The sequence below is a fragment of the Fonsecaea monophora genome (assembly GCF_001642475.1).
Source record: "Fonsecaea monophora strain CBS 269.37 chromosome Unknown Scaff110, whole genome shotgun sequence".
NCBI classification, from domain to species: domain Eukaryota; kingdom Fungi; phylum Ascomycota; class Eurotiomycetes; order Chaetothyriales; family Herpotrichiellaceae; genus Fonsecaea; species Fonsecaea monophora.
This window is the reverse complement of record NW_019174041.1, coordinates 156-23,780: the sequence shown is the minus strand read 5'-3', so window position 1 is coordinate 23,780 and position 23,625 is coordinate 156. Positions and strand designations below refer to the sequence as shown.

The following is a 23,625-nucleotide window of genomic DNA, read 5'->3' as shown; positions in this document are numbered from 1 at the left end:
TCGTGTCGCGACCTATTAGACAGCTCATTCAGTCCCCTCCAACGCGGCAGACACTTGTCTTTTCTTTTTCTCTTCTCTGGAGGCGTGGACCTGCATAACCCCCATGCTCTTCCAGCCTCCATTTGGGTTTTGCTTCAACGCGCATTGTCTCATTTTAACTGCTTCGATACTGTTCAAACACTTTTTGCACACAGGCCTTTGCTGTTCTGCGATAATAGCTCAAAGTGCCGTGCCTGCATAGCCTGGTCCATGACTGTTTATGGGAGGGCTTCCTTGATTTTGGCTTTCTGGGCAGCAGTTAATGACCTGGGGAAGTTGACCTTTACCCTTACAATGAAGTCACCTCTCTCGCCAGGTTTCTTGCTGATGGGCATGCCCAGATTAGGAAATCTCTCTTCGTGACCAGGTTGGGTGGGACCCGATCCCGAAACATTCAGTTGTTTGCCATCAATCGTGGTGACTGTCCGTTTCCAACCTGTGAGTGCCTCCTTCAAGTCTAACTCGATTGTCGTTATTAGGTTGTCGCCGTCGCGGATGAGGCTGGTGTGGGGCTTTTCAGTGACGATGAAATGCATGTCTTGTGTGCCACCCTCTTCCTGGTCCCCAACCCCGGAGAATTTGATCTTGGAGCCGGCTTTCAGACCTGGCTTGATATCCATCTCCAGAATTTTATCCTCAGTCACTCGCTGTCCTTGGGGGTTGAATGTCTTTCTCTTGATCTTCATCTTCTTGTGGGCTCCCTTGTACAGCTCCTCCAAGGTAACGGGCAAGGGCCGTTCAATGACGGAGACTTCAGGAGTCTGTGGTCTGGCATGTCGTGCAAAATTTCCCGTGCCTCGTCTACTTCCGGCCCCTCTCGCACCACCACCTAGACCACTAAACAGGTTGAAAATGTCTTCGGCGTCTTCACCACCACCGGCACCGCCCGCACCGCCAGCGCCGCCAGCACCACTTCTGGCAAACTGGGCAAATATGTCGTTAGGATCCGAAAAGCTGAAGCCTCCAGGACCGCCGCCGGTCGAGAAGTGGAATGTCCTTGTACCACCGCCGCCGCCGCCAGGCATGCCCCCAAAGCTGAACCCGCCTGGCATACCACCGAAACCGCCGCCGGGCATGCCATCGGGCATCTCTGCTCCTGGAGGAGGGGCTTGACCCCCTCTCAGAAGGAACTCCAAGCCATATTGGTCGTACACCTTTCTCTTTTCTGGATCCGAAAGAATCTCATATGCTTGAGAGACCTCTTTGAACTTCTCAGCAGCATTGGGGTTGTCTTTGTTTTTATCGGGATGCCATTTCAGGGCAGCTTTCCGATATGCTTTCTTGATCTCATCCTGGGACGCCGAAGGGGAGATGGAGAGAGCATCGTAGAGTTTCGTCTCTGCTACCATGGTGAAGGTAAGAGTGTGATTGGTCGAGTATTAGTGTGTGTGATATGTTGAATGTTGTCCTCTGCTCTGAAAGAGAAGAAGGAGGGTAGGTGAGAGGGAAGAAATAAAGTCGAATGGGAGGGAATGACGAGGCTGGCAGGGCAAACAGGTTCCGGCTTGCGGGATTTAGGGCTCGTGCCTGTGGAGTCGATGGAATGATCGAGCAGAACCCAATAGAAATGGAGTTGCAGAACTTTTCTAGTACAAGCGGATGGGTATCTGGAAGGGGGAAGATCAGGGCATTGAGACCATGGGCTGATCTCAGAGCAATCTCTCCGTCGTCTGAGCAAGGTACCGAGCACTGCGGAAGAGAAAAGAACAATTCTGACAACAAGTGCAGCTCGACACAGTGATGCTGGACGAATGACGCATGGCGCGGTGCGTGGATCCAACCACAGAAGGTGCGAGAAGCTTCTATTTGCGAGGCTACGAGGCTGAAGGGACAACGAGACAGACTCCCCGCACAAGGCTGACGGGGCACTAACAACTCACTAGGCCCCTTGCGGCCCCTATTAAAGGGGGCCTCAACACCTACAAGTCCAAGCACAGGCAAGCCCCATCTGAAGACACTGAGGCTCAGGTGGAAACAAGCTCAGGACCGCAGCCTCGTCTCTGTAATCTAAGACTAAGCAGGAAAATATAACCACTACAACAACTGCGTCGTGCATCGCAACGACAACTTCTCAGAGACTTTGTCTCTGTTTGTACTTTGGTCCTTCAACTCTAGAGGCTAATTCAATGAAAGACGCTTCTCGTCATCTACAACAACCCTCGTTGTCATGTCCTCGTACTTGATACACACCCCCAGGCCTCTAGCCAGCTATCACCGATGATCAATTCCACGTTCAACGACAATCCTGCCGCTCCGTCCCTTCGGCCCGCGTACTGGAGCCATCAGATCTCCGTAACCAATAGCCCTCTCCGTGAGCAGTGACACTGTCATGTTACCGTCGTTCTAGAGGGTGGCGAGGAAAAAAGCGTCGTGTCACACACCAGCTGTGTGCTGTTCCTCCCGGGGGCTCACAAGATCAACCTGTCACTAAAGACGTTGGCGACTTCATTCTCGCCCAGTTCGATAGTTCTGGTGCCTCTGTTGACTCGCCTTTATCACCGACTTCTATGAGGCTTATTGCTGTGCAGCTCTACATCGATTTACATCGAGAAACGCTCTGGCGTGGACGTTGGGGAGGACTCGTACATTTAAGCTACCTCCTCAAAAGTCACCCACAAAAGCTATCCTTGATTAGGGAGGTCTGAACCTTCCTGAACCGGTATCTAAACAATGTGAGTAATATGGGATATAAGACATTAGCCATTTCGCAGAAGAGAGCAAGGGTTTCGTCAGCCTCCCCTCACGACATCAATGCATTTCAGCTCATGCAAGGGAGGCTCCAGCCAGACTCAGAAATTCGGGCACCAGGACTCCCCGACGGGCTTTACAAGTACAGAAAGGGCGCCACATTGCAGACGGTCTCGACTAGCCTGAATTTGGGCATTGCTACGTGCCAATAGGAGATGCTACGGCTGCTCTTGGGCTTCCGAATCGAGTCTGACTGCATCTCACCATCCCGGGCTTTGCAGTTAGCATCAAGGGGTCTCGGCTGTGAAACAACGAAGATTAATGGGATTTGGGCTATGAAAAGGGATCTGGAGCGATGTGGCGCTTCTCCAGAGACGCTCAATACCTTCCCTCGACACGTGGGATGGCGGTTTATCGCCAATCCGCAGGTAGGCCCCGATCTGAGCTCGATCCTTCACCAACCATTGACTTTCCTGAACTAGTCGACCGTTGTCTGTTGCCGGACGTGTACTGCTAGGCACACCTCGGTAGACATTGCTCCATATTGCGAACACCTGCCATTTGTGACTATCACCCTGCTGCCTGTCTGCGGCCAACGATACCGAGGACTGGAATCCCAGTCTCGGCCCTTGTCCGATCCCATTATATAACCATCCAACCTGTCTGTTCAAACTTGCCTAGCTTATTATGCCGATCTCTCGTCCTGCGCTGCGACGCTGGCACACTTCCACGTTGCTGTCTTCTGGCTATGCTGGTGCTTTGTGGAGCTTGTCAACCAACTCGAATCTGGCCAGATCTCGACTCACCGACTCTAGCCGCGTCTCGCCGGTTAGGACATTACTCTTGAGCCCCAGAGCGCTAGGCTCCCCAGCATGTCCGCTCTCTCAGTAGCCACGACTATTTGGTGATACTGGGACTGATGGCGTCCAAGAAGGCAGCTGCGGTCCGCTTCGTCGACTCTCATCCTTTCCCATCCAGCAAACGAGAACAGGAACTCCTCCGAGCTGAAGCACGTTCTCATGCTGCGACTGTGTCACACCCTACATACAAGAAAAAAGCCGCTCGGCCTCTAGAGAAAGAATCTAGTGCTGCCAATGTCGTTCCTCATTTGCAACGATCTTCAAGTGAAGGAGTGGGCCAGCCTCTACTGACACGGCCTGTTGACACCGCAGTATGCCCTCTAGAAAGCGTTGAAACTCGACAGAGATTGGGCCAGTCGAACCAGCCCTTTTCCAGGTATCGCCTTTTTGTCCGGAGCTCGGGCGGAAACTCCAACAGAGATACCAATTCCGCACGTAAGAGACGGGAGACTCAAGCCGAGCAAGGAGGGACGCAGACTGTTGCATATGCCTCCATTCCCGTCTTCAAAGGAAACACCGATCCGTTCAATGCGACCATCATACCAGTCAGTGCTCTTGAGCACATGTTGCTTCAGCAGGCGCGAGCACAGTCCATGTTGAACACCTGGCCATCCGAGATAGCCCTGCGTCATAATCACAGTGCACTTACGGCTGAATCCATGAGAAAAATGCCGGCCTTTGTCGCAGACAAAGCTTCCAGTCATGCAATCATCTCACACGCCTACTACAGCAGTGGCAGCAGGCAGAGGAACCACGGCCAACCGCATGAGCAGACATTGGTATACGCAGAAAAGCACAAATTCCAGGCTCTCAGAGCGCTGCAAGAGTCCCTGGAGGCGCAACGGCAGACTGGAGACTCGGCGAAGTTGTGGAAAATACTCTCATCTTGCTGCTGGCTTGGAGCAGCAGAAATGCTTAGCGGAAACATTCATGCCGCAATTGTTCATTTGTCTGCGTCACAAAAGATTGTCAATTCCTTAGGAGGCTGGTCAGTCATGGGACGTATGGAGAAGGAAGTTCTGCTTGGTGCGGTGGTCAGTCTTGCTGCGGCTTTACGCTCCCGCCCTGTGATGGATATTGGCGACTTCGACCCTGGACCGTGGCGTTCACACACCTGGGTCACCGATACGGAGGATCCGCCCACTTTGCAAGAGGACCTGAAAGTTGCGTTCCCTGAATCAACCCCCTCTGAATCTTCCACCCCAACCACCATCGCCCCGGCCCTGAGGGCGATAATGGCCGACATAAGGGAACTTCTGGCCGTTGAGGAGCTGAAGTTCAGATACGCGACCTCGAAAGCGTCGGACGTAACGGAGATGTTCCGTTGGTCTTTTGCTCGCAAGACCGCAGTTCGAGCTCGTTCTCTCCACTACTGGTGCGACTTGATTGAAGCAGCCAAGAAGGATGGTAAGCCTGTAGCCACAGTCGTTGGGCCTGGCGGCCTCCCATCCCCGGTCGCATTGACTTTTGATGTTGCATTATGCCTTGCTGTACGCTGTTTTGATCGGTGCATCTTCGAGGAGCATTACCAACCTGGTGGCGTCTTTCGTGAGAGCAAACGTTACCACACGGAAATGACCACGGTCATCGAAGCCCTGCGGCCTGCGGCCGAGGATTTCTCCCTTGTCCCGGGTCAGCACACACGCGACCTGCTATGGATCTATTCGGTTGGCGCATACGTGGAGGACGTATTCATGCGGCCCGAGTTGGAGAGAAAGGAAGATCCAGTGCCGCCCCAGAGACGATTTTTCAGCACCCGGTTTAGTTATCTGGTCGCTGCAAACCTGGAATTCAACAGCTTTGAAGACGTCACGAAATTGCTGAGAGAGAATTACCTTTATTTTCCACGGCTCCAAGACGACAGTCTGAGGAAACTGGTCGAATTCTGAAGCCCGAGCACTGGCGATTTTCGCGATGCACGGTAGCCTGAGGTGGCAGCCAAGCTGTGGAATTCCTGGTACAAAATACATCAACAATTGGCGCCTCAGCTTCATCGGGTATTTGGCTCAAAGTCCCTCGGATGGTTGACCGGCCATTGTCCGGCGTCGAGAGTTCTCATTCCGAGAAACTCGTCGCACAGGGAGCAATGGCAAACTAGGTTCCCATGAACCGGAAGATGATCACAAAGACACAAGTATGTGTTCGACATGGGCTCCGATGGAGATGGACCTGATCCGAAATAACTCTCTATCTGTTCCCCCCTGGCCGCAAAAGGCGCCACCACCACCCTGACAAAACAGGAAACACCCAAGTCCTTTGAGAGTGGGTTATATTATGTCCAGCGAGAGAACTACCCATTTCCCGATCAGGACGAGCGTCCTTTTGCGGCCCGCTAGTCTCCGCTAGGCCTGACTCCAAGCACGCAGACGCGATCCTCCAGGAAGGAAGATCAAGCGCAGCGCAGGCAGAGTTTCTTGGGAGTATATAGGTAATCGATTCGTTTTCGGAGCTGACGGCCAGGGAGAGATCGGGTCCTATTACTAAGGGAGTTGAGTTTGGGAAAAGAAACAAAGAGGACAACAGGGATCTCGCAACGGCCACCCCTCCCCCCTGGCGACGGACGTACTGATGGATACATGGCTTGAGCCTTGAACCTTGAACCTTGAACCGTGGCGGTGTACTCGGTACCTCGTACATGCCTCACTCGCCTCGATGATTAATAGCTCGGCAGGTCGGTTGGTCGGTACACCGAGAAGAGAGAATGACAGAGGAGCCAATTCCAAGATTGGAAAAGATTTCATGCAAAAAAAGTGCAGCAAAGCAGGCTGAAAGAGAGCGTCAGAGTATACATATCGACATACATAGGTAGATAGATGGGTAGGTATTCTTTGCATACGAGGTACAAACCAGCACATGCATGAGAAAGCACAGCAAGCACAGCAAGCACAGAAGATTCGAATCTTCAATCTTATCGCCAAAGATCTCGAGTTTTTCTTGTCTTTACACTCCGAGGAATATTCTATCACATACCGCAAATGCCAACAAGCCCTTTTTCGCGCTCCCTTAGGCAGTCCGTGTCATAGCGACCAGATAATTAGTCTGTTTGACCAGATCTCTCTAATAACTTTCCATCGTACACAGGTTCAAGTGTCCGCTCAACGCGTTGGAATACTACCTCCACCGGCCGTCGACCGTCTTCTTTCTCACCAACGGTCTCAGCGCGCCGACACCTGCAAATAACGCCACAACCGTGAGGACCAATTGGACCCTGTTGAAACCCTTTCCAAGCACGTCAAAGGCCAGACTCGGCGTGATCGTGGTGCCAAAAATGTCGTGCCCGAAAGCAAAGACTCTGGAAGTGGATTCCAGGAGAGTTGGCGACGAGAGAACTTCTTTAATGCCCAATACTTCGCGAGAGTGCGTCAAGTAGTATTTAGGGTCAAACTCTAGGATAGGCATGTAGCGGCTGAGCCCTTCCTCTCGCTCCGTAGCATTGGGATCCCGCTCGACAGGGCGGCGGGGATCGAGGATTTCGCGGGGGATACCGACTATTGCGTTGCTGTTGGGTAAGGTCGCCAGTAGTTGGCGCGAGGTTATTCCCTGCGCGGTTTGCGAGACTGTCAGATGTGATATCGGCTCTCCCACTGTGTATGACTGAGATATCACGTAGGGTTTGGCCGCGGCACCGTCAACTGAGAAGACGGAATAATTCGTTCGCGCTGCCAGCAGGCCCCTGTCGTTCGGAGCCGAGGATTCGTACAGTTCAGAGATGACGAGTTGGTTGGAGAGGCCAGATGTCAATGGATCACGAACCGTGAACGTGTAGGCGTACCAATTCTCAGATATCACAGCGGGTATGTCTGAATAGAGGACGCCACGGTGGGTTGCGGTATGGAGAATTGCCCCCGTCACAGCGTCGATCAAGTAGACCGTCAATGCTCCGGACTGCGAGGTTGCCAGCAGAAGTGCAACGTTTGGCGAAAGATACTTGTACAGAACAGATCTGTTCCCGAGCACACGGCCGATCGAGGCAACTGGATCATGCTCTGCCCGAGCCACGGCACGCACAATCTTCATCCCATCTTGTGGATTCAATGTCCATGTCTTCTCGACATTCCGGCCAACGGTCCATCCTATGGCTTTTCCGTCTGGACTTATTGTTACCACAGAATTGCCTTCCGAGACGGTTCCAGGAACGACATCTTCAGCAAGGCGAGGTACACCATCGTATCCGACTTTGATGACAGCTGGCGCAGGACTGCCGGGAATTTGAATTAGATGCGATATGGCAATGGTGCCGGGTTTATTTTCGATGAGGCTTCCGTTGTTGGCGTTCAAAACGAGCAGTGATCCTTTGGAAAGATAGACTGAAACTCTTCCGCCGCTCACCGTAATAGATTTGATCTCGGTACCTTCAGGGATGTAGCTGGAAAGGTCTGATTGCCACCTGAGAACGCCTGGAGTGGTAGCATCCAGCGCGATCACCTCTTTTCGGGTAGTGGCAACAATGACGACTTTTGTTCCAACCAGGTTTTGGCGTGTGATCACATCAGCATCGGGAGTAGATTTCAGAATGGTGTCTGGAAGGTTGCGCAGATACTCCGGGAGGGATGCGAGATCATGGATATGGCGTTTGAGACGATGGAGGTAGGCTGTCCAGGGGTTAACTGAAGACTCAAGATCAAGCTCCTCCGCCAGAGCATCTAGAGCACCATTTTCGTCCCATGCAGCAATGTTCGCATAGGCGAGCATCTCGGGCCTACTCCATTGCAATTCTCCATTGCGGATCAGAGACCAATCTCCACTGTTAGAGAATTCAGCCACTCGAACCGCATAGTTGGCTTTCCCTCTGCTGACAACCTCGGCGGTTGCGTGTGAATGGAAGCTTCCAGGGGATGTCTTGAAGTTCGTCTTTCTCCACCTCCCTAGTTGTCCGTGAGACTCTGAAGAGTACAGAAGGACTTCAGACTCCGTGGAGCGAATGAAAAAGGCAGATCCCTCGTAGCTGCTCGCAGAGAACACGCTCTGTTCTTCGGTAGCAGGTAATGAATAGACCTTTGTAACGTCCCCCGATTTCGGGTTCACATGAAAGACTTCGGCCCATTGTCGTGTCTTCCCTTTGATATGTAGGAGAAAATGAGTTGCTGTTGATTGGTGACAAGCAGCGTGAATTGTAACGTCCTCAATTTCTTCTCCTTTGTCATCCAACGTGAGAGATGAACCTTTCGGATGGCTGAGCAGACTGAACTTCACCGTCTTGAACGGCTTCTCAGCGGAAATCAGGAAGGGGGACCCGGAGCAAGCGTCCGCCACATATTGACCACCGGGTGCCAGGGGTTCTGTGTCGACGGCAACCCCTGTTTGGCTGACTTCATGCCCTGTCGCGCTGTCCAGGGTGATAACCTTTGCCTTGCTGCTCGTCAACAAACCGTGAGACGTTGTTATATAGTAGACGTGCTGAGCGGAGGTTGTGATTGACGCGGAGGAGCCATGTGCGGTGCTTGAATCTACATGTTGCCATCGTTGTCCGCCGCCGTCGCCAGCGATTCGACTGATGGAAGTATGCGTTTGAGAGTCTGTCGAGACAGCGAGGACCACAAAGTCTTGTGGAACTCCGTCCGCGACAGAGCCCTGGAGGGGGATGGCTTGTAGTCCACCTATTACAGTCCCCGGCGGCAGTGTATGGTCCCACACGAGTCTCCCGTCAAGAGCATCCCAACATGCCACAGTCCTATCGTATCCGCTGATCAGCTGGCCATCTCTTTCCCCCGCGATCAGATACAAGCTCGACGCATTATCAATAGGTTGTCCTGCGAGGGGCTGGCGCCACAGCGCTGACCCGTCCTTTGGGTTAACAGCGCCGAGAACAGCTTTGTCGGAGAGGGTATAGAGAAGAGAGGCATTGGTATTCGAATGGGGTTTGTGGAAGAAGGTAGTATGAGGCTGCGGGCTTCCGATCAGGGCATGGTGGAAGTCTATGTGGAAGGCATCGTCGGCAAATATGGCACAAGCCGGCCAGAACAGAGATGGCAATATGGATACAACTCCATACCACTTCATCCTGCTCGCCAGATCTTGTGTAGAGAAGGTTAATTGTCTGGATTTCACATTGGGGAAGCGTCGAAACGAAATGCGATAGTTTGGCATCTATTGGGAAGACTGCATTATGTAACCCGGCAAACCTACCAAATTCAGAGTATCTCATCCACGACTCAGTCGACGTCCCACGATGCTGTTCAATGATTCTCTTCTCTCAAACACACCGTCTCTACCATCGAGAGTTACATTACAAATTCAACATGGCTGTAATTCTCGCCATCTCAAACTAGCCTATCCGACCCTCCACATGTCAAGAACTCAAGACTTGCTCCAACAGCGGTCGATATGTCTCTAACCCTGGTACTTTCAAGCCAACCACCTTGGCTCCATCGTCCCACCTCCTCAGGTTTGCTTTTTCGACAGCCCAATCCCCTTGTCTCCATTGTTGCACTTCGTCTTGGCTCATCGGACCTCCTTGGAATCGCAGACTCTCCTTGCTCGCATCGCTGAGTGTGTTATAGTATTCATCTTCTGTGGCACAGAGGTAGCGCTTTGCCGGGACATGAGCCTCGACGAGCTCAGCCACCTTGGCTGGAAACCCCAATGCCAGCAGATACTGAGTCTGGCCCGATAGGTACGTTCATTTCATGACTCCCTTCAACGACCTCCAGGCCACCATTGGAAATATTCGATGGGTCAACCGCCAGAAGGATGGCAAGGTGTTTGATGTCTTTGATGTGGGTATATGCCGTGGCATCGATATGGGGTGCAAATCCACCTGTACTGCGGTAAGTAGGTCACCATCAACTTGGTGTGAAAAGGTCCATACCGCTGCCTGCGAGCTTATAGTTGATCTTTTCCTTGAACAGCAACATCTCCTCACCCGACAGTTGTTTGAGCAGATCCAACAACTTCTGTCCACGAAGGAGACTGTTCAAGCCCGCATGGGAATCTGCATAATTTTCAGTCCGGCATAGCACCCTTTCCCCTCGAGCGTTGATTTCCTGTCAGAGCCTCAGTCTTTCGGCGCTTGGTCCTCAATGAAGCATGTACCTCGTACGGCATCCATGGACTGTTCGCATCTGTGGTCCAGTCATGGACTTCCTGCGCCCATCGCTGGAGTTCCTCGGTCTCTACCTCAGAAAGGACATTACCAAGAACCAGGTAGCCATTCCTGCGAAAGGACCGGACCTGCTCTTCAGACAACAACATTTTGCCTGATCCTCTCGCCGAACAAATTTGCGATGTCGAGAGGGATTTGGGTCAATGTCCAAAACTGCCTCTCTCTATCTCGAACATGTTGGCACAGAGGCTGAATTGACCAGTTATATCCTTGCCTTGCAGTTTCTCACTCCGTGGCCAATTGAGATGTCTGCCATTGAAATTCTTTCGTTGCGATCGTAACACGCATGTGACAGTGTGATCTTCACTCTACTTGTCAGACGGACACCATACAGTATTCCCTATATGGGTATCTTGCTGTCAGACGCTGCAACATCGCACTTCGAACCGAATGGCTGCAGAATATGCGACCTTGACGCACCTCCCAACGGCGTTCTCTCGCGTAGGGATCGCCATCCTCCCGGTCCTGTAGATCCGAATCATCTTGTTTGACCTTGGCACGTGGGTTAAGCTCAGGTAAGCTTCATTTGAAGAGCAACTGTTCGAGGAGGAGGCTGAAAGCCCCTCATCGCCTGCCTTTAGCAGAATCTGGCGGACAAGGATATGCCACGTTCCCACACAACTGGCAGGCAATTCGTATGCAGAGGTTCTCAATACCCTTTTTTTTCTTTCTCGCATCATGCATCAGGCCAGAGGCAACGGAGTCACGGCGAGGCGGCGGTCGAGGTCGATAGGGTTGATGAATCAAGGGGAGAAGTATGAAGGGGGAAATAGGATGTCCTCGCGACCTGTTTGAAAATGTATATGTGGACGCCATATCATCTGCTTCGCCGAATGTCTAAGCACTTCGCCTTCGGCCTCCATACACTTTCCACTTCGCGACAATGGCGACTGAAAGGTATCAGGCTTCGTCGTACGAAATCACAGGTGATAAGTCAAATGGAACCCAACCCCATGCGCATGACGTCGAAGTCGGAGATAGAAGACTCAGTCATGTCGATGTCGCCAGGATCACCAGGGTCTCGTCTGTTATCACCGTTCTAGTTGCGGGACTTGCCTTGTTCTCTGATGGATACAATGCACAAATCATCGGGTACGTGCCATGTCGTTGCTAAATTGGGAAAAATACTGACACACTTATCTTGCAGATACATGGAGCCCTTGTTCACAGACCTATACAAGGACGGCATGTCTAGCATCATCAAGACCCGATTGTCCAATGCATACCTCATTGGGAAGATCTTTGGCATGCTCTTCTTTGGCTTTCTTATTGACAGGATAGGCCGTCGTACCGGCATCGTCTTTGCAACTTTCTTCCTCATCCTGGGTATCGTCTTGGCTACAGCTGCTCACGGCACCACTGAGCTCGGCATGTTCTGGATGATGATCATTGCTCGCGGTGTCGCCGGCTTCGGTGCTGGAGGTGAGGGACAACTCAAAAGACTAGATGCTAAATGACGTGCTGACAAGTGGATTCAGGCGAGTACCCAACCTGCGGAACTGGCAGTGCCGAAGCCTCAGATGAAAGTGAATATGTCCGCCGCAGACGAGGTTTCCTGGTCGCCGTGGCCACGGACTTCGCCATTGACTTCGGATTCGTGGTAGCCGGGGTCGTGGCGTTGGTTGTCATCGAATGCTACAACGAGAAGATCTCCAGTGGAATCTGGCGCATCTGCTTCGGGTTGGGCTTTGTCCTCCCCGTGACGCTATTCTTCTTTCGAATTCGCATGGTCGAGTCCAGTCAATATCGTAAACATGCTATCAAGCAAAACATACCGTATTGGTTGATCATCAAGCGATATTGGAAGCCCATGGTTGGGACTTCTCTTGCATGGTTCATGTATGACTTGTAGGTTGGATGCCAGTCTTCCGTCTCCGGTTCTTGTTAACGCTTCGGTAGTGTCACCTACCCCTTTGGAATCTTCAGCTCCACCATCATCGGTCAACTCAACCCTAACAACACCCTAATCCAGAACATCGGATACGGTACGGTCGTAAACTGCTTCTATCTTCCTGGCTGTCTTGTGGGCGGAGTCCTTATGGATAGAATCGGTCGCAAACAAACCATGACTCTCGGTTTTGGCTGCTGGTCAGTCTTAGGATTTATCCTGGGTGGAGCGTTGAACCCTATCCAATCTGTTTTTCCCTTGTTTGTCGTCCTCTATGGGGTTTTCAATAGTCTTGGGGAGATGGGACCTGGAGTTTGCACTTTTTTAACAGCCGCAGAAAGCTTTCCCACTCCTTTGCGCGGACACTTCATGGGGTTCGCTGCTGCGGTCGGCAAGGCTGGTGCTGCGATCGGGACTCAAGTTTTCACGCCTATCCAGGACTCCTTTGGCGACACGCAAAAGGGTACTCAAGCAGTCTTCCTGATTGGAGCCGGCTTTGCCGCCGCGGGTGGCATCATCTCATGGATATTCATCCCTGATCGAGATCGAGAGCTTGAGAGCGAGGACGCCAAGTTCAGAGAATATCTTGCAGCTCACGGATATGAGGGAGACTTTGGCGAAAGTTTGATTGCGGAGGTGAAAACGACGGCTTTCAAACCCGATTATACGAAGACATCTTGAGGATTGTCTGAATGGAAACCTGCGGCAGAGTGGACAGTCGCTCCTGGTGACTTTGATTTGGGCTATTGAGAACCACTAGTACCAAATACAGCAATGTCAACGAAATTATTGAAGCGAAGAATAGAATAAAGGTGTACAAAGTAGAGCAAGAGATCAGAACAGGTTCCTACATTGCTCAGTTACGCAGGCAATAGTAAAGCGGCGGCAGCACATTGCCGTAATAGGTTGCGGCCAAGTTCCCAACAAGGCCAGGTAAATATCATTTCGCAAACCCCCCGAGCGCCAACTTCTGCGATCTGGATGCGTGCGCCGGGACCATTTCTCTCGTGTGTTGATGGTGTTGTTATCTTTCCCTTCCTTCTTAACCCCTTCGGCTCTTCACAATTGTCCGAAGCATGATATTATCTATTCAATATGGACGGAGACGCCGCCGTGGAGCCTGAGGTCGACTCGTTTAGTCTCGTTCTGCCGCTCCCTTATAGAGTCGCAATCATAATTGTTCTCGGTATGGTGATTTGACGGGCGTCTCTTGTACATTATCTGACTCCGCACTAGGTATTTGGGCATGGGGTCTCAATCTGCACTATTTGCATCTCATCAAGATTGTAAGTCCACTGTCCAGAATATGTCTGGCGGGCTCCAGCTAACAAGTGTAGGATGTGCCAGCACTCATCCGGTATCCTCCTCGACAAGCAGAGCACCACCACCACTCGACGTACCGCTTGGCCTCCTTTCTCTCCGTGCCATTGATTGCGTCCCTCCTTCTGTTCTGGGCCGTCACCCGGGGTGACCGGCAGGCAGTTCTGCGATGGCAGATCCTTCCGCAGTCCTACCTTTTACTTCTTGTCTTGTGCTTTCTCCTTCCACTCAAACGCATGTCACGGTCTGGTCGACTCCATTTTCTAAGATCCTTAAAGAGAATCAGCTTGGGAGGTCTGGCGGAGGTCCAGGATGGAAAGTTCGGGGATATTCTACTGGCTGATGTTCTTACGAGTTATGCAAAAGTCTTGGGAGATTTGTTCGTTGCTACGTGCATGCTCCTCGATACGAAGACAAGCAGTACGGCGAAGCCCAATCGCGGCTGTGGAGGCGCATATCTTGTGCCCTTGATCATCAGCATCCCGAGCATGATTCGACTGCGGCAGTGTCTGATTGAGTATTATCGGGTCCGGAGGAATCAGTCAACCTCCTCGGGCTGGGGTGGCCAACACTTGGCCAATGCCTTGAAATACTTCAGCGCATTTCCAGTGATCATCTTGAGTGCTTTGCAACGAGGTTATGACCCTACCAAATCCCATCTGAGCGAGGCTGGGCTGTTCAGACTATGGTGAGCACCACCAAAGACTTACGTGTGACATCTCTCTAACGTTTTGCAGGATGTTTTTCGTTTTTGTCAACTCTTTCTATTCTTTCTACTGGGATGTGGCCAAGGATTGGGACCTTTCTCTTTTCTCCTCGAGCCGCGAGAGAAACAACCCAGAATATCCCTGGGGTTTGCGACGTTACCGCTACTTCCATGCAAAAGAGGTGTATTATAGTGCCATTGTTATAGATTTCCTCCTGCGATGTACCTGGAGTTTCAAGCTTTCGCCACACTTGGATCATTTTAATGACCTGGAGGGTGGGATATTCCTCATGGAGTTGTTGGAAGTATTGAGGAGATGGATATGGATCTTTTTCAGGGTTGAGACGGAGTGGGTAAGGAACAACCGGGGCCCTGCGACGGACGACGTGCTGCTTGGAGATTTCGCTGCGAAGCTCGACGAAGATTGACCGGGCGATGTCGTGGATAGATTGTTGCATCGCAATGATGCCTGACTGTACCAGTACTGAGTGCCTCATAGTTGGTGATAACAAAAGATTGGCGCTGCCACCGCCATCTCCACTTTTGAATATGCAGGTACACCGAACCCGCGACCCGCACATGCTCCCCCCAAATGCCAAATGTTCACCGCATTGACCTCCCACCTCTTCCCTTCTTTCACACATATTTCATCCCAACAGCAGCCGCTATGACCAGCAAATCCTCTGTGTCCCAAGAGGACATTGAGTTCATTGAGACTCCTCCTGCAGCTCCAGAGCAAACCCCTTCGAACTGCGGTGTCCGCTTGACTTCTGTATGTTGTGCAGCTCAATGGAAGCTCCAAAATGTTCTGCTGGCTTATCTGTGTCTCCCTTAGTACCCTGCAATCAAGAATGCCCCTCTTCCTGCCGACGCTGCGGGAAGTGACTCGTTCAACAACATACTGCTCATTGGCCTGCTGATTGCCGTGCCATGGTACCTTGCTCGCCTGTTGCATGGCGGGCTCTACACCACCCTCTTCGTGGCTGCCTTCACCAGCATTCCCATCCTCATGCTCTTCTGGTCCGTTGCCTCTTCGATCTCTCCTCGCATAAATGAAAAGGCCGCATACCCGGGTCGTCCTATCGAACACTACCTCGAATTCCACAGTGAGGAGGATCGGGCAAAATACCATGGAAAGAACAAAATCCCTATGGAAACATTCCACGAGATGTACTTTGATCAAAAGGTCTCGTTCAAAGGCGATTGCTTGGAAGCAATGGAATATCGTCACGACTGGGCGAGTTTCCGGTTCACGCTTTCGTTGTTCAAGTTCTTTTTTACCGGTATGATTCCCGAAGTTATCATGCACACCCGCTCCCAGGATGAAGAGCAAGTCCGTGACCACTACGACCGTGGTGATGACTTCTACGCATGGTTCCTTGGCCCGCGGATGATCTATACGTCAGGGATCATCTCGGACATCAACCGTGAGGAATCTTTGGAGGAATTACAAGACAACAAGCTCGCTGTGGTGTGCGAAAAGATCGGCCTGAAGCAGGGTGAGACGCTTCTCGACATCGGCTGTGGCTGGGGCACTTTGGCGAAATACGCCAGCTTTCACTACGGCGCACACACAACTGGCATCACACTGGGCCGCAACCAGACAAAATGGGGCAACGATGGTTTGCGAAAGCTGAACATCCCAGAATCCCAGTCTCGGATCCTCTGCATGGACTATCGTGATATTCCCCACTCCCCTCCCAACAGGTCTAGCGAGAAATACAAAAAGATCACTTGTCTCGAAATGGCCGAGCACGTGGGAGTCAGACACTTCTCGAGTTTTCTCAGCCAAGTCAACGATCTACTGGACGATGATGGTGTCTTCTTCCTCCAAATTGCCGGGTTGAGAAAGTACTGGCAATACGAAGATCTCGTTTGGGGACTGTTTATGAACAAGTACATCTTCCCTGGCGCCGACGCATCGACTCCTCTGGGATTCGTGATTGATAAACTCGAAGGAGCCGGTTTTGAAGTCAAATCCGTCGACACTATCGGCGTTCACTACAGCGCAACCCTCTGGAGGTGGTACAGGAACTGGCTCGGCAATGCTGACAAGGTCAAGGCGAAATATGGTGTGAGATGGTACAGAATCTGGGAATTTTTCTTGGCCTGGAGCACCATTATCGCCCGACAAGGTTCAGCGACGTGTTTCCAGATTGTCTTGGTCAAGAACATCAATTCAACACATCGTATCGAGGGTATAAGGCAGCAATATGGGCTCCAAGGAGCGCTGCAAGCCGGCAGAGAACACATCAAGGCTGAAAAGGGCACGATCAAGGAGAATGGGGAAGCGGTCAATGGCCATGCATAGGCCTAAGCTGGCCAAGCTGATGGCCAAGCGCATGGTGTCGAATGCTGGAGTGAGTTGATGTCGACTTCCCACCCTGGAGATCCTTGCTTTGACCAAAGATGTGGGTCTTTTGAAGCTGCAAGACGACGAGGAGACAGAGGCCTCGGAGCGGACACAGATTTGAAATGAATTCTCCTCTGGATGAACTCCCTGAATCTATCGGTGCAGGCTGGAGACACGGATGCAAGTGTTGAATGGATCATGCGGCACGATCGGTAGAGTTGAGATGTACAAGGTACAAATCGACCTCCTCGGGTCGAGATAGATTTGCGCCTACGAGGCCGATGAGAGTTAATATGATTGCACATAGCTGCGCGTAAGCTATATCATCGACGTTGACTCTACCCTAATCATGCCATCTACAACCCATCGCCTGTTCTGTGTCACATCCTCCTTCAAGCCCGAGACACCAGTCTCATGAATAGAACAAAGAGAGCCCGGGTCTATGACGGGCTACTCGGTGCTTCCACCAACCTGGAGGACGTAGGTACATTCGGAGTAACATAGTCATTGGCGTCGATTGGGGGTGCTCCTTGATAGTTCGCCGCTCTCAGTAGCAAGAATGCAATATCGCAAGGAGAATGCAGGAGGAACACAAAATCGATAACGGTATGTCTTTCATCGTCCTTGTGCACTCACTGCCACTGTCCTATTGGCAGGCGTGGCGTTTACCACAGTGTCAGTGATCTATCTCACGGGGAGAGGGTTCTAGCTAGCCCGGGTGCCCGGATGTCCTCCGCGTCCCTGCTGTCACCTCTGAAAGGAGTGTCGTTGGTATAGTATAGTATGGTATTACATGAATGATGGATATGGGTGGCGGTTGAGAGGTCGGGTATAGAAATGTATATATATACCGACGCCGGCGCTGTCTCCCACGGTATCATCATCCATCACCTTTGCCCTCCTCTTGAAGCTGGGTTGTAAACCTTCTCCATCTGCCCTCACAGCTTCCATCGTCTAGTCAAAAAAAGCTGGATGCATCGCCTCCTCGAAGTGTCCGCGTGATCGGTGCATCCTGGTGATAGTGTCGAGGCACGAGATATAAGGATGAGAGAAGCTTAGGTAGTGTTCCATTACAACAGCCTGGACACGAAGTGGTCTGTACATAGGTGGAGGGGTTAGCGCTAGAAAGGTCAAAGGGTATACTCACGATCGCCTCGCCGCGTGGAGCTGAGGACTGCGTGGAAGACGGTGGATGCTGGCTCTTGTATAGAGCACATTGGGCTGCATCTCAAAAGTGGACTTTTTGTCTCTAGTAATGCCGTTGTTCAGCACAACATGGTGAAGTAAATACCGACGGGCTTTTCCAACAGTGAGCTCTGCTTTGGAAGTTGTCCTGGACCTCGTAACCCTTGTTGGAACATGTGACTCGTTGTAGTTGGCTGCGTTGCCTGTTGATGTTCAGACGAATCCTCCAATCCGACAGCCAGCATCGAATTCGCCTTCGGTCAATCGACGCGTGGGTCAAGCATTGCAGTCAACCTTGGGACAGACGAGCAAAGGGCTATAGCTTCAGGGTGAGTATCTCAAGGGGGAGTAATCCATACCATACCTCTTTGCACACTCGGGAGCAAGAACAGCGTTTCATGTGAACTATGCTTCTCAGATTGCCAGTGAGTCCGAAGTAACGATGAGGGCGCCAGCGTTCTGCCTTGCTGCGGCCCCAGCACCGGCCGTTTCTCACAACGATACTTGCGGCACCTAGGACAGAGTGCGACAATATCGAACGTGGAGCACCTGCATGAGCGTCCCATTTCCAATCTGCTGACTTCGGATAGAGGCATCACTTGTGGAAGAAGAAATTCAGACTACGCGGAAGGGGGACCTCCTTGTGACCAAAATGCGAACAGATTCGAGCCGAGACCCCTTCGGTGTCTGTCCCGGTTCAGGAAAGTCCATGGAATGTTCTCTCGTGCTTCTCACGCAGACGCTAGCAGGGATTTTTAGGGAAGCAAGGATGCAACTAGGACAAGGGGGGGTGGGCCAGGCAACGAATGCGTCCGTCAGAATACGAGGATGGCGAGGGCACCCACCGTCGCATGGAGTTCGGAGCCCATTGTCCTAAACGAGACAATATTGGTTGTTGTTGTTTTAGTGGTACGGCGATGCTGGCGGTACTGGTACGGCTTCAAAAAAGTGGCATGTTTTGGCCGTGGTGACTGAATTGAGGTAATTGTTACTGAGGCCAATAAAGCCGAAAAGGCACTCAGATGGGTCATGCAAAGAATGTGAACTGGTGGGTATGGAGTTCTCGTTAGGTACCTAGGCCTTGAGATGCGCCACTGGAGGCTGACAGGGTGATCTACTCGTAGTTGTTCCATCTTACCTTTGAAGGGACTCTGAGGTATGCCCAGCATTCTGATGTCTGCCCAGAGGCGATCGCAATGCTTCTTTCTGCCCAGACTCTGATTGACAGGTTTGATGGAATTGGGACTAGCAAAGAAGTCGAATCGAGATATGGCGGACATGGACGGGCTGTTGTGTAAACCTTGTCATCGATCCCTGGTGGTTGATTCAGTGTACAAGTACCTATGCATCTGTTGGATTGACCATTATCTCCGGGCCCGCATGATTTCCTGATCAGAGAGGAGAATCAAAATCATACGACGATTGTATGACTTGTAGCTCGATCTCTGCATGCAAAACCCCGACGATGCCACCGAGCCGACCCAGGCTCTATTCTGAGAGTTGTGTTGATGCGCAGTGCTTTTGGCCATAAGTGGAAGGCGAGTAATACAGCGAGTACGAGGTAGACCTCGATACGCCGCATCCTTGCGTAAGGATGTTCCTAGTTTCTTTTCTTTTTCTGTTTCTTCGCTTCTTCCGTTATTTGAGTTTGCTTTGAAAAGGAGTCAGCCATGACTATCGCCGCCATGAGTTCCTCGCCTCCAAGGTAGTAGACTGCACGCGAGGTTTGTGGTGGCAGCATAGGGTGATAGAGGGGATCCCGGCCGATTACCGTGTCAGGTAGAAAGCTTCATTGTCCCTCAAGCCTCGCCATGGTCCCAAGGGCAATAACACCGGAGCCTTGGCACGAAGTTGGAAGGAGGTTGGATATTCACCAATCAACAAGAAACGTGGTCAGTTCAAGCACCATGACTAGCTGGCACGTGCGGCTTGGCACCTGCTTCCGAGGTCTTTTTCAGGAAAACTCTCCGCCCCGCCCATCCTGCTTTATCCACCCAATCCCACTTTCCCACCTGTTTGGATGTCGCAGACGAAATTTTTTGAAGAGACTGAGCCTAGACTATCACCGCCACCAGTGCTACCAATGCTACCAATGCCACCAATGCCGCTTGTCAGATGTCCCCTGATGAGCCCGAACCCCAACCTAGCTCCAGGCCTTTCAGGCTTGTTTCCTCCAGCCACTCGTCGCGCGCCCTAATATCCCCCTTCATGGAGTTACCTGCATCCGGGCCAGCACTAAAAATCTGTACAAGCTCTGACCCTGTGGCCTGGACGAGCTAGAACCCAAATGGAAAAGCGAATATACAACAAATCTGACCGGGCGACGCGACGAAGCGCACACCAAGCTACTCGAACTCGGTACAATATCATGGAAGAGTATTGCCGGTGAGATTGCCACGGCGACGTTAGTCTCGCCCTTCTACTGAGTTTCTTGATGACTCTACGACTAGATGGGTCTTGATTCTCTGCCATTAGGTAATTGGACCAAACATGATCGGTAGTCGACAAAATGCATCATCTGAGGTTTGTCCAGCGAGATTGCTGATCGTTCGACTTACAACTGGTGTTCGGTTGTCCATTGGATCTCGAAATAAAACGGTGAAATCAAGCCAAGCTTTCATGATATCAAACTCTGGCAACACGGCGGCCACGTTCCAAGCGCACCGTCTGTGGTTTGTTCTTTCAGTGTAGATTTGGGCTCTTCCCGAAAGACTATTTCACTGGTCTACTTGGCGCCCAGAAGAGACTTGAAGGCTTCTCGAACAAAGCGGTTATTGGAAGCGACAAGGATCACGATGCCCTTGATATCCAATGGATCAACACAACCCTTGAAAGACGGCCGGGAGAGAAGGGGACTAAAGCTAGGACAGCCCGATCGAAGCTCACAGATCTTATTGGTGGTGAGGCCAATTGCAGCGGAGGAAGCCAGGGTGTATGCATGGGGCAGCCCACCTCTACCTCGCAAATCCCACCCTGGTTCCTTCTGCTGATCCCGGGGTCCTCGACAGATTCATCTCGATGCGCCTGCTCACGGGAAATCCTATTTCTTTCTGCTCATGGCGTGTCTCGGTGGCCCTTAGCCATTGGCTCCCACAACGCCATCCTGGACACACTGTCAAAGGGGACAGTCCAGGTGGGGACTGTGTCATCGTATTGTCTTGACACTTGCAGTTCGCCTCGTCGGCCCACTGGCACTCCACCCTGTCGAACTTTTTCAGATTCACCTGGCCTATGCTGCGCCCAGAGCCTTGGTATGTACGCGATGTGACCTATCTTCCAAAAGGTATATGTAGTACAGTTCCTGCCGTCTTGGATTCTCGCTCGGTTCTTGCCTTGTCCCTCAAGCAAGCCTTCTTCCACTGCTTGTCTTGTCTTGACTTCCTTTTAGACTCTTGGAAGTTGACCAGACTTTATTGAAACAACTTGCCAGCCATGGCGATGAAAACAGCTGGCGGCAACGCCGCATTCCACAATTTCCACAACGACTTTGCCCATATCCAGGACCCCAACGAGCGACGACGACTTGCCCTCGCCGAGATCGACAAGGCTCCTTTTGGCTGGTATCATGTCCGCGCCGTTGTGGTTGCCGGTATTGGTTTCTTCACCGATGCCTATGATATCTTTGCCATCAACTTGGTCACGGCCATGTTGGGTGTCGTCTACTGGCAGGACACACCTAACCCCAAAGATGCCGGCAAGATCCCTACCAACTCAGACACGGCCATCAAAGTTGCAACCTCTGGTGGTACTGTCATCGGTCAAGTCGGTTTCGGTTGGCTGGCCGATATCGTTGGTCGCAAGCGGATGTACGGTCTCGAATTGATCCTCATTATCTTTGCTACTCTTGCCCAAGCTCTGTCCTCGGATTCTCCTGCCATCTCAGTTGTCGGCCTCATCATTTTCTGGCGAGTAATGATGGGTATCGGTATCGGAGGTGATTATCCTCTTTCTTCCATCATCACTTCTGAGTAAGTCTTCACACGTCTCAAGCCATCTTTATCGAGGGCAAGTGTCTCATCATTCACAGGTTCGCCACGACCAAGTGGAGAGGTGCCATGATGGGTGCCGTCTTTGCTATGCAAGGTATTGGCCAATTCACTGCTGCCATCATTGCTTTGATCGTCGTCTCTGGCTTCCATCAGTCCCTCAAGACTGCTAAGACTGTCGACCTATGTGACGGTGTTTGCCAACTTGCGGTTGACAAGATGTGGCGTGTCATCATTGGGTTTGGCGCAGTCCCAGGTTGTATTGCCTTGTACTTCCGTCTCACCATCCCCGAGACTCCCCGTTATACCTTCGATGTTGCCCGTGACTCGGAAAAGGCTGTCGAGGATGTCAAGGCCTACCGATCCGGACAGCATGAGGGCAAGCCCGACGAAGTTAGCCGCGCAGCTGTCTTGCAAGACTCCCGCCAGCGCCTCGAAACCCCCAAGGCCAGCTGGCATGATTTCTGGCGACACTACAGCCAATGGAAGCATGGAAAGGTCCTTCTCGGAACTGCTGGTTCATGGTTCTTCCTCGACGTTGCTTTCTACGGTCTCGGTCTCAACAACTCGATCATTCTCCAGGCCATTGGCTACGCCAAGGGTGACAACGTCTACGAGATTTTCTACAACACTGCTGTTGGTAACCTGATCATTGTCTGCGCAGGCGCCATTCCAGGCTACTGGGTGACGGTCGCGACAGTTGATACTGTTGGTCGCAAGCCTATCCAATTGATGGGCTTCATCATCCTCACCATCATCTTTATCATCATCGGTTTTGCCTACAACCATCTTCATGAAGGTGGGCTTCTGGCTCTCTACGTCTTGGCTCAGTTCTTCTTCAACTTTGGGCCCAACGCAACCACATTTATCGTCCCCGGCGAATGCTTCCCCACTCGCTATCGATCTACTTCGCACGGTATCTCGGCCGCCTCGGGTAAAGTTGGCGCCATTGTCGCCCAGACCGTCTTTGGCCCTCTCCGAACCAAGGGACACCCTACCAAGGACAACCCGTCTCCTTGGCTCGACCACGTCATGGAGATCTTTGCTCTCTTTATGCTCTGCGGTGTCTTCACGACTCTCCTCATTCCCGAAACCAAGCGCAAGACTCTCGAAGAACTTGCTGGTGAAGTGCCGGGCACCAAGAACTATGACCCTGAGAGTGCAGGTCACCGCAAGGACTCATACGTCGCCCAGCCTACCAGCGACGGTGTTGTTGAGGGTGACAAGGCCGCTTGAACGAATTTCTAGACGATTTCTCCCGTCGTTAGTTTCTTTGATACAGAAAGTTTTTTGCGTTTCTAGTGGCAGTCACCACGATTCAATAGTGGGGGACTGTGTAGAATAATAGTATGACCATGATCTGCACGTCTCAGATTCTTGTTTGGCTTGTACTTTTCTCTCTCTCTCTCTCTCTCTCTCTCTCTCTCTCTCTCTCTCTCTCTCTCCTCTCACACATCTACATCGATACTCCCCCAGCTACCTGCCTGTCACCCCACGC

At 51.8% G+C, this 23,625-nt stretch overlaps 8 protein-coding genes across 8 annotated transcripts; 5 read left to right on the top strand and 3 right to left on the bottom strand.

Moving 5' to 3' along the window:
- Nucleotides 1–257: 257 nt before the first annotated feature.
- Nucleotides 258–1,388, bottom strand: AYO21_10093 (hypothetical protein; the record flags this gene model as incomplete). Its single annotated transcript, XM_022660017.1, has 1 exon — nt 258–1,388. One exon carries the CDS (start codon nt 1,386–1,388, stop codon nt 258–260), a length of 1,131 nt encoding a protein of 376 aa, XP_022507651.1.
- A 2,258-nt stretch (nt 1,389–3,646) lies between these two features.
- On the top strand, nt 3,647–5,476 carry AYO21_10092 (hypothetical protein; the record flags this gene model as incomplete). Its single annotated transcript, XM_022660016.1, has 1 exon — nt 3,647–5,476. The coding sequence occupies one exon, from the start codon at nt 3,647–3,649 to the stop codon at nt 5,474–5,476; it is 1,830 nt and encodes a 609-aa protein (XP_022507650.1).
- Nucleotides 5,477–6,698: 1,222 nt separating this feature from the next.
- Nucleotides 6,699–9,587, bottom strand: AYO21_10091 (hypothetical protein; the record flags this gene model as incomplete). Its single annotated transcript, XM_022660015.1, has 1 exon — nt 6,699–9,587. The coding sequence occupies one exon, from the start codon at nt 9,585–9,587 to the stop codon at nt 6,699–6,701; it is 2,889 nt and encodes a 962-aa protein (XP_022507649.1).
- Nucleotides 9,588–9,876: 289 nt separating this feature from the next.
- Nucleotides 9,877–10,778, bottom strand: AYO21_10090 (hypothetical protein; the record flags this gene model as incomplete). The annotated part of the gene is made up of 4 exons (XM_022660014.1): nt 9,877–10,157; nt 10,219–10,344; nt 10,396–10,570; nt 10,620–10,778. 4 exons carry the CDS (start codon nt 10,776–10,778, stop codon nt 9,877–9,879), a joined length of 741 nt encoding a protein of 246 aa, XP_022507648.1.
- Nucleotides 10,779–11,572: 794 nt separating this feature from the next.
- Nucleotides 11,573–13,258, top strand: AYO21_10089 (hypothetical protein; the record flags this gene model as incomplete). Its single annotated transcript, XM_022660013.1, has 5 exons — nt 11,573–11,781; nt 11,837–12,111; nt 12,168–12,537; nt 12,589–12,674; nt 12,789–13,258. 5 exons carry the CDS (start codon nt 11,573–11,575, stop codon nt 13,256–13,258), a joined length of 1,410 nt encoding a protein of 469 aa, XP_022507647.1.
- Nucleotides 13,259–13,672: 414 nt separating this feature from the next.
- On the top strand, nt 13,673–15,031 carry AYO21_10088 (hypothetical protein; the record flags this gene model as incomplete). Its single annotated transcript, XM_022660012.1, has 4 exons — nt 13,673–13,763; nt 13,814–13,863; nt 13,915–14,585; nt 14,635–15,031. The coding sequence occupies 4 exons, from the start codon at nt 13,673–13,675 to the stop codon at nt 15,029–15,031; spliced, it is 1,209 nt and encodes a 402-aa protein (XP_022507646.1).
- Nucleotides 15,032–15,270: 239 nt separating this feature from the next.
- On the top strand, nt 15,271–16,914 carry AYO21_10087 (hypothetical protein; the record flags this gene model as incomplete). Its single annotated transcript, XM_022660011.1, has 2 exons — nt 15,271–15,375; nt 15,439–16,914. 2 exons carry the CDS (start codon nt 15,271–15,273, stop codon nt 16,912–16,914), a joined length of 1,581 nt encoding a protein of 526 aa, XP_022507645.1.
- A 4,659-nt stretch (nt 16,915–21,573) lies between these two features.
- On the top strand, nt 21,574–23,363 carry AYO21_10086 (phosphate:H+ symporter; the record flags this gene model as incomplete). Its single annotated transcript, XM_022660010.1, has 2 exons — nt 21,574–22,109; nt 22,169–23,363. The coding sequence occupies 2 exons, from the start codon at nt 21,574–21,576 to the stop codon at nt 23,361–23,363; spliced, it is 1,731 nt and encodes a 576-aa protein (XP_022507644.1).
- Nucleotides 23,364–23,625: the final 262 nt, after the last annotated feature.